At 32.8% G+C, this 12299-nt stretch overlaps 2 protein-coding genes across 2 annotated transcripts; one reads left to right on the plus strand and one right to left on the minus strand.

Annotated features, from left to right (window-relative positions):
• On the plus strand, window positions 1463-5092 carry LOC105176540 (COP9 signalosome complex subunit 6a). The gene is made up of 9 exons (XM_011099369.2): window positions 1463-1919; window positions 2057-2145; window positions 2651-2744; window positions 3354-3415; window positions 3502-3580; window positions 3682-3774; window positions 4086-4186; window positions 4394-4449; window positions 4856-5092. Exons 1-9 carry the CDS (start codon window positions 1622-1624, stop codon window positions 4935-4937), a joined length of 954 nt encoding a protein of 317 aa, XP_011097671.1. The 5' UTR covers window positions 1463-1621; the 3' UTR covers window positions 4938-5092.
• Window positions 5361-7991, minus strand: LOC105176539 (F-box protein At-B). Its single transcript, XM_011099366.2, has 4 exons — window positions 7707-7991; window positions 7196-7401; window positions 6891-6981; window positions 5361-6797 (listed from the first exon to the last, which is right to left on the minus strand). The coding sequence occupies exons 1-4, from the start codon at window positions 7932-7934 to the stop codon at window positions 5430-5432; spliced, it is 1893 nt and encodes a 630-aa protein (XP_011097668.1). The 5' UTR covers window positions 7935-7991; the 3' UTR covers window positions 5361-5429.

Raw genomic sequence — 12299 nt, forward strand, 5'->3', positions numbered from 1 at the left:
TTTAGAGATGCATCTGTGTGGATGGATGTGGTAACTAATTGAAATTTCTCTATAACAGTATAAATTGAAAAGGTAAAGGGATTGTAACATTGCATGCTCTCTGAGTAGATAGAAAATAAACCTCAAATCAATAACAACTTGTGTTCGTCCTCAGCGAACAACTTAAGACAATCAAATTAAAACTGTTTTTTTATTATCTTGGACTTTCTATATATAAATATATATATATATATATAAAAGAGACATAATTTGACAATGAATACTGACTTTTATTTTCAAAAAATACAAAATTAAACATACAACACCTGTATACGTACATATATATAAAAATATGATTTGACAATGATTTGATCATAACCAGTAACTTTTGTTTTTCAAAACACAACATCAAACATACACCACTTATTTTAAATTATTTTAAATCATCTTAAAAATAAATCTAAATATAAACAGTACTATTTCCAACACATACTTATTTTATCTTTGTTTCTATCTATTTCCACAAAACAAAACACCCAAAAAAAATGAATCCAAACATTATAAACATTTCCAATCTCTTAGAAATACATTGTGATAATGTGAACTCGAACTTGCATCGATGGAACAGGAAGAGTTGAAGTTGCAACATTTATTGTAGAGTGAAGTCCTTTTGTTTAAATTAAAAAAAAAGTACAAAATAAATTATTTTAAATTGAACTATAACTACTATTTATTGAGATTTTTTTTAATTTTAAAATGAGTAAAAAAATGATCAAAATGAGAATTTTTTAAAATTATGAATTATTTTCATAAGTAATAAAATTAAAAATATACATAGTTTAAATTATGGGACGAATAATATAATTTCTCCAACTTAAAATTACGGCGTGAATTTTAAAAATAAATATATAATATACATCTTTTTTGTCCAGCTATTTAGATATTTTTAGAATGTCGACCCCACCAAATTCTACGTAATACTTTATGATTCAGCTCTGCTACATATCTTCAATACACAACTAAACTTAATGCACAATAATCTTATTCTGTTCTATTTAAATTCTAATCATATACTTAATCAATCACACATTAATTTCATTCTTGAATGTAATTAAAGTTTGCAAAATAAAAAATAAGGGATAATCGCACTCCCTTCTTATGAGGTTTGGAATAATTACATATTATATTTAACATTTATGATGTTTTCATCTAACAAATAAGTCTCTTTATTAGTAAAAAATTATTAAATTTATTGAGATTAACAAAAAATGATAGTTACCCTCTCCTCCCCTAAAATTCGATATAATTAACTTAAATTTCATGTAATTTAAAAAATTACATCTAATATTTTTATATATAATTATTTGTTAGATAAAAATAAACTTTAGACATAATTAATAAATATAATTTTTGAAATCAGGACACAGAACAATGTAATTATCCTAAAAAAATAGGAAGAAAAAGACGCATACTATACTAATACTCCTCTCCTCATCATCAAGAAGAAAAGGAAAAGAAAGAAAAAGGGAAAAGGAATAGGGATAGGGAGAAGCTCCAAATTCTAAAACCCTCTTCAAATTCTCATTTCCGAATCAATTAAACAGCAGTGAAAAGATCCGGAAGCTTGGTTGGGTGGAAGACAATGGCGTCGTCCTCCAGCAGCGGCCTCACTTTCAAGCTCCACCCACTCGTCATTGTCAACATCTCCGATCACTACACTCGGGTCAAGTCACAATCTCTTTCCCCTCACTCTGCCTCTGCCTCTGCCTCTGCCGCCGACGCCTCCTCGCTGCCTCCTCCTCCTCCGCCTCGCGTTTTCGGATGCGTCATCGGTGTCCAGCGCGGTCGCACCGTCGAGATCTTCAACAGCTTCGAGCTTCTCTACGACCCCTCCACCCACTCCCTCGACCGCGCTTTTCTCGAGAAAAAGCAAGAGCTTTGTGTGTATCTTCTTTTGAATTTTTGTTTATTTGCTTTTGTTGTGTATGTGAATGTGTGAGTGCAGATGGTGGTTAGGTTTTGTTTGGGGAGAGAGAATTGAAAATACTTTTGTGTTTGATGTCATTGTGATGAGCAGATAAGAAGGTGTTTCCGCATTTTTATATTCTGGGGTGGTACTCCACGGGGAGCGATGCTCAAGAATCCGACATGATTATTCACAAAGCTGTGAGTTCTTCATCTCGTCTTGCGACTCTTACCTCATTTTTGTGGAGCAATTTTCTGATTTTTCACTCTGACTGTTATTCCTGATATTCATGTTGTATATGCGTATTGGGTTTGTATTTCTTTTGCTAATCCTCGTATTACATGGAAATCTACAACAGTTCTCATTCAGTTTTTTGACATGTTTTTAGCAACAATGTATACATATTCTAGTTTCCTGGAGTGATGCTTTACCCTCCCACCCCACCCCCACCGACCAAACCCTTTTGCTTACTGATGTCACTGAACCCCTGAATTGCTGTATTCTTGTTGCACAGCATTACTGCTTCAGATGATGTTGTGGACTTGGACAAAATAAGAATTCATGAGAAAATACTGATTCGTTAACTTTGTCCTGAATTTAATGGAGTATGAGTTTATTATTTTCCATTGTGTTTCTAGTAAATTCATTTTATTGAAAATAGATCCTGTATCTGTTCAACTCATATAAGAATATTTGTTCCAACAGTTGATGGATATAAATGAGAGCCCAGTATATGTTCTACTCAACCCTTCAATAAATCCTGCGCAAAAGGATCTGCCTATCACAATTTATGAAAGTGGTATGTATATGTTACTTGCCCATCACCGAATTCCTTTGGATGCTTGCTACACAATTGATTGCCAACACTGTTATTACCTTTTGCATGATCATGTGGTATATCTCATGCTGCATTTTGTATCATGAATGTATTTGCCAAAGTTATATGCTCTGAGGAAAAGCAAGCTATGTACATTAGACTATCCCTCAGCATATGTTGGTGTATCTACGTGTCTTGGTGCCTGGTGAACATTGAACTTCATGAAATAAAATGTATCAATAATTGAAAGATAGATATTCAAAGATTGGTGTGTTGTGAGCATTACATCAACTTGGATGATAGTTCTCTCTTCTTATGGAATAATCCAATTTTCGAGTGTTAGTATTTCAATAGTGAAGTGTGGCAGGTAACCATGTTTACCCATTTTTGGCAACTGAGGAACTATGTTACTATCTGTGAAAATAGGGTTATTTAATATAATAAGTTCCATGAATCATTTATTACCAAATCATGAACTACATAGTCATGAGACCTGCTATTTTGATGGTTTTTCACTACAAGTTAATTGGCAAAACTGTTGATATAGTACTCTTTGTTTCTATTTTTGCATACCAATCATTATCATTCAAGAGTTGCATGTTATTGATGGCATTCCCCAGCTTATTTTTGTTCGGTCAAGCTACACAATAGAGGTATGATTTGTTTCTCAATTCTTTAAATCACACTTCAGGCAAGATTGAGACTATATGAGGCAACCTACTTTTTATTTACTTGCTAGACGGTGGAAGCTGAACGAATATCGGTTGATCATGTTGCCCATCTGAAACCATCTGATGGGGGTTCAGCTGCAACTCAATGTGAGCCTATCCTGTTCTGATACTTTTTCAGGTTTACATAAGTCATCAATGACCGTTATACCTTGCACTGATCGGGACTTAAAATTGAACTTTCTTTGTAGTGGCTGCTCATCTTACTGGCATACACAGTGCCATCAAGATGCTGAATAGCAGAATTAGAGTACTTCATCACTATCTTCTAGCCATGCAGAAAGGTCTCTCTCTCTGGGTTATATAAATGCATAATATTTTTTTTAAAAGTATTTTTGGTCAAGGAAGCGAAGCTTATGAAGCATTTGGAAGAGAAACTCAAAATCCTTGGCGGCACTAAAGTTTCTAATTTCCACTATGAAATAATCATAAAATAGTTCAGTCTTTTCTCATCATTGGTTGGTTAAAGTTTACATGTTCTCATGAGGTCTGTTTCTATGGGCATTGAGAGACATCCAAATGAGTAGTATTCTGTATTCCTTGAATTAGCATGTTTATATATGTGTCCATTCCATGGCATTGCTGCTGCTTGCAGGGGATATTCCCTGTGAGAACTCATTGCTAAGGCAAGTATCTAGTCTCTTGAGAAGATTACCAGCCATTGAATCCGAAAAATTTCAAGATGATTTCTTGATGGTGAGTGATCTGTGAAGTTCTTTGTTTTCCTTCAGCTAATAAATTCCTTTTATCTTTTTACTTTCTTGCAGTAAATAACTGATCTTCTTGAAATTATTGTAGTAATCACTGTTGCCATAGATCTCCTTTTGCGTAGTATCTGGCATTAGAACTTTGCAAGCATTTTTGCTTTTCTCAATTTGCCTAAACCCATTGTTTACTTTCCAGGAATATAATGATACGTTATTGATAACTTATCTTGCCATGTTCACCAACTGCTCCAGGTATGGCTATTTGGCTTCTGTAACTTATGTTTTCTGAACATTTCAGTAATACCTTTTTCTTAACATTTGACTAATTGTGTCCTAATCTAATGAGACCTAGTTTTTGTTACTGCCATTTATGAAAGAACTTTGGAGTAGCAGTTTATACAAAGACATGCCAATGTTATTATCCTCTCATACAATTGAACGAACTTGATGCTTCGACTAATGATTTTTCTGGATATTCTTAATCCCTCTCAATCTATCCACAACATTTGCTATTTTTCTACTTAATTCAGCTAAATGTAATATTCCAGCGACCCTAGAATTTCAAAGCTTACTATTACAGATTGCTTAAACTGCTAATAAACTAATATTGGGTTGCATGAAGCATCTGACACATTCTTCTTTTTTATTCTTTCGGCAGCACAATGAATGAGCTGGTCGACAAATTCAACGCTGCTTATGACAGGCAGGGTCGTAGGGGTGGTCGAACTGCTTTTATCTAAATTGGCATTCATTTTGATCTCCGTAGTAGTCAAATTTTCATGAATTATGGAACTCGTACATCTAGGAATTATGTTTGGAAGAGATGGAACAGGCCTCAAATTCATAATAGTGGAAAATGGTATTTTTTGTCTATTTATTCCTTTATGTTTGCTGATGTTCGTGCCGTTCCTTGATGATTTATTCTCATCTGAGTCTTGGGAGCTAAAGGGAACCAAGGATACCATGGTGAATTGGCAAGAATCTTAATACTTGTGACTGCACAGGCAGGGTGTTTTGTCTGGTACCGGTGCCCGCAGATTTCATATTCCAAATTGGTGGTGTTTTTAGTCACATCAATTTTCTTTGGTTGATGCGGTATTCTTTGTTCTCAGTAGCCTTGTCAAGCGTTTTTTAGTTGTTCATTCGCATAGTTATCCAAGTCGAGTTTGTGATTCAACTAAGGATGAAAAAATACCGAGGATTAAAATACATTCAAAGGCCGTCTTAAGCGTTTAGTTGCCATCATTATACTTGTGGTATTGCCATCCATCGTGACATCCAAGTTCACAACCTTCGAAACAAATGGTGAGCCATGGCCGCATTCTGCAGATTCCAATAACATCTGCCCTCTTCGTCAAAGAAGTACCACCAACGCCAAGCCAACGAAGACCACGGAACAAAGGCCTTTCTAGCAACTCCACTACCCCAACAGAGAATCGCAAACAGTGACTAATATCAAGTTTTTGGAGGAGACTACTTCCACTGTACCTCCCTGAAGCCAATGTTCTAAGCGAATCATCAGTCACATGAAAGCAGTATCTCATGCATAGTTCGGTAATTGCTTCACCGCTGGAAATAATTGCATGAATGGCTCTATCTGATATTCCTGGCATGTGGCCGACATCCAAAGATGATAAAGTCTTCTTGATCCTCACACCGCTGTTGAGTAAGCATATAATTCCTCGGTCAGTTACTCTGGTGCATCCTCTCAGGCACAAATTGGTTATAGGTAGATCACATTTACTCAAAACACCGAGACCACCATCTGTAATATCAGCTCCTCCCAGATTAAGAGACGTCAATGTACTAAGGAATGATATGTAGACAAGGCAATTGTCTGCTATGCTTCTGCAACTGTATGTGTCCAGCACTTCCAAGGTACTAGACGAGGCCAGTTCTGCAACAGCTTCACTAGTTATGAGATTGCACGAGTTTAATTTCAATTCAACAAGAGGTGAGACAACTCCAACGATGTTGTGGAATGCCAAGTCTGACAACAATGGTGCGTTCTGAATCTCAAACTTCTTCAAATTGTAACATGACCGTAGAAGTGACGAAAATCCTGCATCAGTAACTTTAGAAAACCCACCAAGTCTTACAGATTCTAGGGCTCGACAACTCTCACACAGAAGTAATAAACCCAAATCGTTTATTCTTTTAAAAGACACTGGATAGTTTTGTCTACTTCTCACAATTGAGAGATGAGTTAGATGCTGAAAGGAGCCTAGAAACTGCAACCCGATGTTAGTCAAGTCATGAGGGAGTTTTGGTTCTGTACATGGCCTGTCTTCAAGATCCAGCTCAACCAAGAGCGGAAGTGAGCCCATGATAGAGGCCACAAGTCTATCAGATATGAGATTCAGGACGAGTGACAAGCGTTGCAATGCAAAACCACTAAAGCCTAAAGACGAGTCGATACTAGAATTGACCAATTTGCTTGGAATCTCTCTTTCATATCCGAGTTTCTCTACAAACAGAATAGCATCTTGTTCATTCACCGGCTGCAACTTGAGAAATTTCAGAGTCTTTGGGAGGACAACATCAATGCAAGCTAAATCATATGCATCATCCTCTGTTCCACGGACTTTTATAGATAGATGCTGTAAAAGTGATGGATTTGCTAAGTTGACTGCCAAACTCAATTTTGTGAATATTGTGACAGGGATTAGACATGCAGTATGTAAACACTTCACCTCCAAATAAAGAAATTTCTTCAGCATTTTTATGAGGTTTCTCCTAAAAATTTCAGGTGAGCTCTCCCCTGCCAATTCAAGAACAAGAATCCTGATACAAGAAACAGTATTTCCAGTCATCATCGAACAGGGAGATTAATGTTCAAAAGCATTATGCTAGTCTTCATGTCATTCCATATATACTATACTCATAAAGTAAGGGGGATTACACTAATGCTAACGCAAGAAAGCTCCAGCTAAATCAAAAATCATGACAGCCTCACTAGTCTTAACATAAAACTCAAATATTCATGTACAACCCATACCTCAAATTAGGGCACTTCTCTCCAATTGAAGCAAGAACATCATAGGATAGTGATGCACACTTGAGCAGATTCAATTCTTGGATATGTGGTCCAAGAACGCTGATGACGGAGCAATCATCCAAGTGGAGACAATCAATAGTTACACTCTTAGCTCCTCTTAATCTCGGAACAATGCGATGAAGAAGTTCCCCATTCGGTGAAAATGCCTATCGCCACACACAGCTCTCAATGAATAAGCATCCTATTCACACACACATCACGCACAATACCACATACCAAAAGCATATAATGCCGAAACATATCGAATAAATCAGATACAAGCAAAGGAGCAGGACACTTGTGAACAATTAAAAAGACAAAACTTTTTCAAAAAATTGATACAGAATGAGCATAGAGATTCCCGATCGATTGAATGTCAAGAGGCTCCACGAACTCCAATAGACGAGCCCTTTTGAGGCTGAACATGAGTAGGCAATTTTGACAACAAATTACTCAGGAAATGGGAGCTTACAGAAAGATCAAGAGATGGAAGAGTGGAAAGAGCTTGAGAGACCATAGAACGGAGAGACCGACTCACGCAGGCCAGAGCGCAAAGTGACTCCAGCTCCAATCTACGCAAAACCTCACTGAGGACTATGGTGTCTGGGAGAGGAAACCCCTCTTGCGGTTGAGCGCCGCCGCTGGTTTCGGGCAGCGCGGTGGCTGTCTCGCCGCAGGGTCTCTTGTTGCAATCAGTCATTCCGCCGAACAAGAAACGTTCGGAATAGAGAAGCAACTTTTACGCTGCAAGACTAACATTATTATTAAGGGATAATTACCTTCCTATCAATGAGATTTAATATAATTATAAGTTCATAATTTTTTTTATTTAAAAAATTATATTTAATATTTTAAAATTTATTTTCATTTAATAAATAAGATTAAATTTATTGATATTATTAAAAAATTAAATAAAAATTAATATTTCTATTATTATTTATTGTAGGTAAAAAAAAATTATTATCTTCATACACTAAAATTCAGGAGATAGAATTATAAAGATCCTATTGTTTATTATTATCATTGAATTTTAAATTCCAATATTAAAAAATTAAAACTTATAAAAGGAGAAGGTGGTAATAGAATTGATCTACAGAGAACTACACTGTTGGGCCCAGAATTCACATCTAAAAGTTGATGGGCTATTATAGGCCCACAAAAATACAACTTACCACCCATAATTTTATATATCTTATAAGATATTAAATTTTTATTTGAAAATTAATTATAAAATATTTGGATAAGTAAGTTTATGGAATTTAAAATTTTTAATTATATAATAAATTTTATTATTAATTAAATCGAACTCGAACAAATGAAACATTAAATTCAAATTCAATTTATGAAATTAACCCGACTTAGTCTATTTTTTAATTCATCTAATTATATTTAATTTTTTATTGTTTGAAAAATTATAAATACCTTCTGAAATTAACAATCATCTAACAAATACCTTTTACAATGAACTATTACAATGATATTTTTGTTAAAATGATATTTAATTTTAAAAGAATATTTATAATTATTATAAATTTTAAAAGAATCCGTTGTAATTTAGATTGTATATTTATTCCTGTTGTTGTATTGATTTTGTTAATTAATTACAAGGAGATGAAGACTGCACATGAGTTGGGCAGGCTTGGGGCTGAAGAACATATGTTGCAGGATCTAATGCCCATTATTTTGTCATAATTTGATTGTACTATATTAAATTATCTTAATCGGTTTGACTAATTCATTAACATTAATGCCTCAATATATGTTTAGGGCTTTAAGGTTACTCAAATATTTATGTTGACTGGGTCTCAAATGTTTGTGTATTATTTGGCCATGGAGTCTTGATCCAATTGATAAAAATTGGGTATGGATGTTCACAGTTTGATAAATTAATCGAATCAAGATTAAAAATTCGATACATGCCATAATCAAGTTGAAAAATTCGATATATTTTAGTTTGAGTTTTTGATCTTCAATGCCGGTTTATCAGCGTATGAAATAAAAAAAAAATTATTATTTTAATTTTTTTATATTTTATTTCTATATACATATTTTTATATTGATTATTTTTAGACTATTTTTTTATTATTTTACTTATTAAAAATTATAAAAAAGTGCCATTATTATTTTTAATATTAGTCTTTTAACTATTTTTTATACTCTATACGGAAAACCAGTTTACCAATATCGAACTGAAATTAAAAAAAACTTCCATAATCACTAAAATCAAATCAACTGATTCGATTCGGAATTTGGAATAATATTTTATTGTACCAAAATTTCAATTTCAATCAATCGAATAAACACCCTAAAATTGTGACCCCATAACTATAAAATTACGAATTTAAAATTCCACCAGTGCAATGCATTATTTTATTTAATAGTGGTTATGTGTATACTTTAATAGTAGTTTTTAATTAATTTAACGTTGATAGTTAGTATTCTGTAAACAAGTTCGAAGTCATAGGGGTGTTTATTCCATTTTATCTGGGTGAATTTATTGTAACTTATTCCATTATATTTTAGTTATATCAGTATGTTGATTGAACATATCAATTACTCAATTTCATGAAATATATTATCATTTCAAAAAAATTAGTATATTAATTATTATATTATTAACAATAAAATAATTATTATTGTTGTATTGTGTATCAATTGTTATAATAGTATATTGCTTGTTTTAGATATTGATTGTATTTCAAAATAAAGAAGAAAAAATGAAGAATATTGTGGGAGTCTAATCCACACCTCCATGTGGCAAATAGCCCTTACACTATGATACATAATTTTCATCTAATGTCTTCCTCCAACATTTGTTTAAATACTAGTTCGCATCAGATTCGTTAAATCTAAACTGATTATATGATAAGTTTAATATACTTATCATGTAATTGGTGTATAGTTAAAAAAAAAGTTATCAATCACAGAATAAGTATACCATCACATAGCAAATATGATATACACTTACTTTATGATTGATTTAGTTGCCAAACCTGATTCAAGTAAGACTTTTTCATCTAAATAATATAAATATTGATATATGATGTCGGCCTCAATATTCATACTTGTACAATTATTAAAAAAAAAAAAAAACCTTCATGTTTTTTAGAATTGTCAAAATAGGTCAAAAACAATTGTCATACACGGAGATCAGGTCCCCTAAGCTCCTAGCTAACTGTCGATATCTCAACGGACCAATGAAGCTCCTAGTTACACGTCATTTTAATGTATCTTATTCAAATATAAAATCAATATAAAACGTATACGTAATGCATTAGTTTCGAGATTTTTCATTGTATTTTGTGTAGTACTTATTTTCTAATTACGAAATTATCGAATTGAGCGTTAGAGAATCGTTGCTGATTTTAGTCGACCCAGTGTGTAGAACTTCAAATAGTAAATCACCTTATGTATGGTCCTAGGACTTGGTCATCAAGACAACCTTATAGACATTCAATCAGTATAACACGCAATAAATAAAAAAATGTTATGGATAAGTAATAATTAATAAAAAGATAGATAAGGGACAAGTGGTTCCAAATAAATGGTGTGAAATAAAAGCATAGAAAGAGGGTTCTTTTATTTGTCCATTTGCACACTTAGACGGCTAATAATGGCTTGCTTTCAATCTAAGCCTCTTTTAATTATTTATTTATTTAATTAATATAATTTAATCTACACAGCATTTGGGACCATTTAACATAACCAACACTATAATTATGTTTCTTTTTTTCTGCCTCTATTATTTATATTTCTTGAGGGTTCCGACATACCCCCTAGAAAAAAAGGGAAAAATAAATAATGACTGGTGACGCTTTGGAGGGGACGAAATTTGAGACGCTTTGAGTATACGGAGCGACCACTGAATATAATAGCCACCATTATCGTGGAAGATATTAGACAGAGGATTATCAGTGTTAATCTATCTCTTTCTGTTAATTCATGTGCGTTATATAGATTATGGCGTATCCCTTGACCTGTCGAGGGAGAAACCACCAGTTGAGCACTGTTGTACTGTACGATCTTATTTTATTAATGAAACTTACATTTACCCAAAAAAAAAAAATAATAATGACTGCAAATTATTTGATTATAATCATTAACAATGTTATTTGAACATTATGAAATGAAAAAGAAAACAAGTGTTATTATTTTATTTTGATTATTACTAATTAATATACTAGATGAAATATGAATTTTTATTATAACTGTATTCTATAATTAACAAGTGAAGACTTGTGGCTAAAAATTCACGATAATGGTTTAGTCATATCTAAACGGGTAAATTACAAGAACCCCCTTGAAGTATGTCATAATTATAAATACATTTTTGTTGTTTGAAAGTTCTCATAGAACTAGCGACTGTATCACTAATATCCTCCCATAATGAGCTATCATTTATTAGATGACCGTTAATTTTTAAATGAAATTATTTATAATTATGAAAAATTTAGATAACTGTTAAATTTTAGTATTAATTTTATTGTATGGACCACCCCACACTTAATACCTCTCACCGTTACAACTTACTCTTTAACTCCTACATTTAATTTTCAATAATAGCAATAGAATTATTTACCTGTTACCAAAAAAATTGAGATTGGAATTGTCTGCAATTATATGCCATTCCTAATTATTGAATTCACCAATAATTCCCCTGCCTTTTAATTACTTTTTTGCAGTCAAACTTCTCGAATCCAAATGGCGGGTTCTGATTGGCTAGTCAAAGAAGTTAAATTCCAAAACAGGGCCCACAAGACAAGGGCAGGCCCAGCCCAGAAATTGAATTATAATAATATTATAACTATAGGAAAATAATCAATTATGTATATATACTGATATACAAAATACAATTTTTACTCAGAAATGATGATTTATGATATATTATTTTAGTTTTTTATTGTGTTGTATTATTTTTTTAGACATGTGACGTATTAATTTATATGTGTTATTTTTATTTATAATATATTTTAAAATTTTAAAAAAATATTATTATATATATACGAATAATACATACTATTCTTGAGAGAAGGCTACTAATTTGACAGTATCAAAGGGTTTCTCA

This window comes from Sesamum indicum, linkage group LG14 (genome assembly GCF_000512975.1).
Source record: "Sesamum indicum cultivar Zhongzhi No. 13 linkage group LG14, S_indicum_v1.0, whole genome shotgun sequence".
NCBI classification, from domain to species: Eukaryota; Viridiplantae; Streptophyta; class Magnoliopsida; order Lamiales; family Pedaliaceae; genus Sesamum; species Sesamum indicum.

Coding starts and splice junctions, on each gene's coding strand:
- LOC105176540 (XM_011099369.2), top strand. CDS start 1,622: ATGGCGTCGTCCTCCAGCAGCGGCCTCACTTTCAAGCTCCACCCACTC. Junction 1,920..2,056: donor CGAGAAAAAGCAAGAGCTTT/GTGTGTATCTTC, acceptor TGTGATGAGCAG/ATAAGAAGGTGTTTCCGCAT. Junction 4,187..4,393: donor TTCAAGATGATTTCTTGATG/GTGAGTGATCTG, acceptor TTTACTTTCCAG/GAATATAATGATACGTTATT.
- LOC105176539 (XM_011099366.2), bottom strand. CDS start 7,934: ATGACTGATTGCAACAAGAGACCCTGCGGCGAGACAGCCACCGCGCTG. Junction 6,982..7,195: donor GAGAAGTGCCCTAATTTGAG/GTATGGGTTGTA, acceptor TTCTTGTATCAG/GATTCTTGTTCTTGAATTGG. Junction 6,798..6,890: donor AGAAATTTCTTTATTTGGAG/GTGAAGTGTTTA, acceptor TCACTTTTACAG/CATCTATCTATAAAAGTCCG.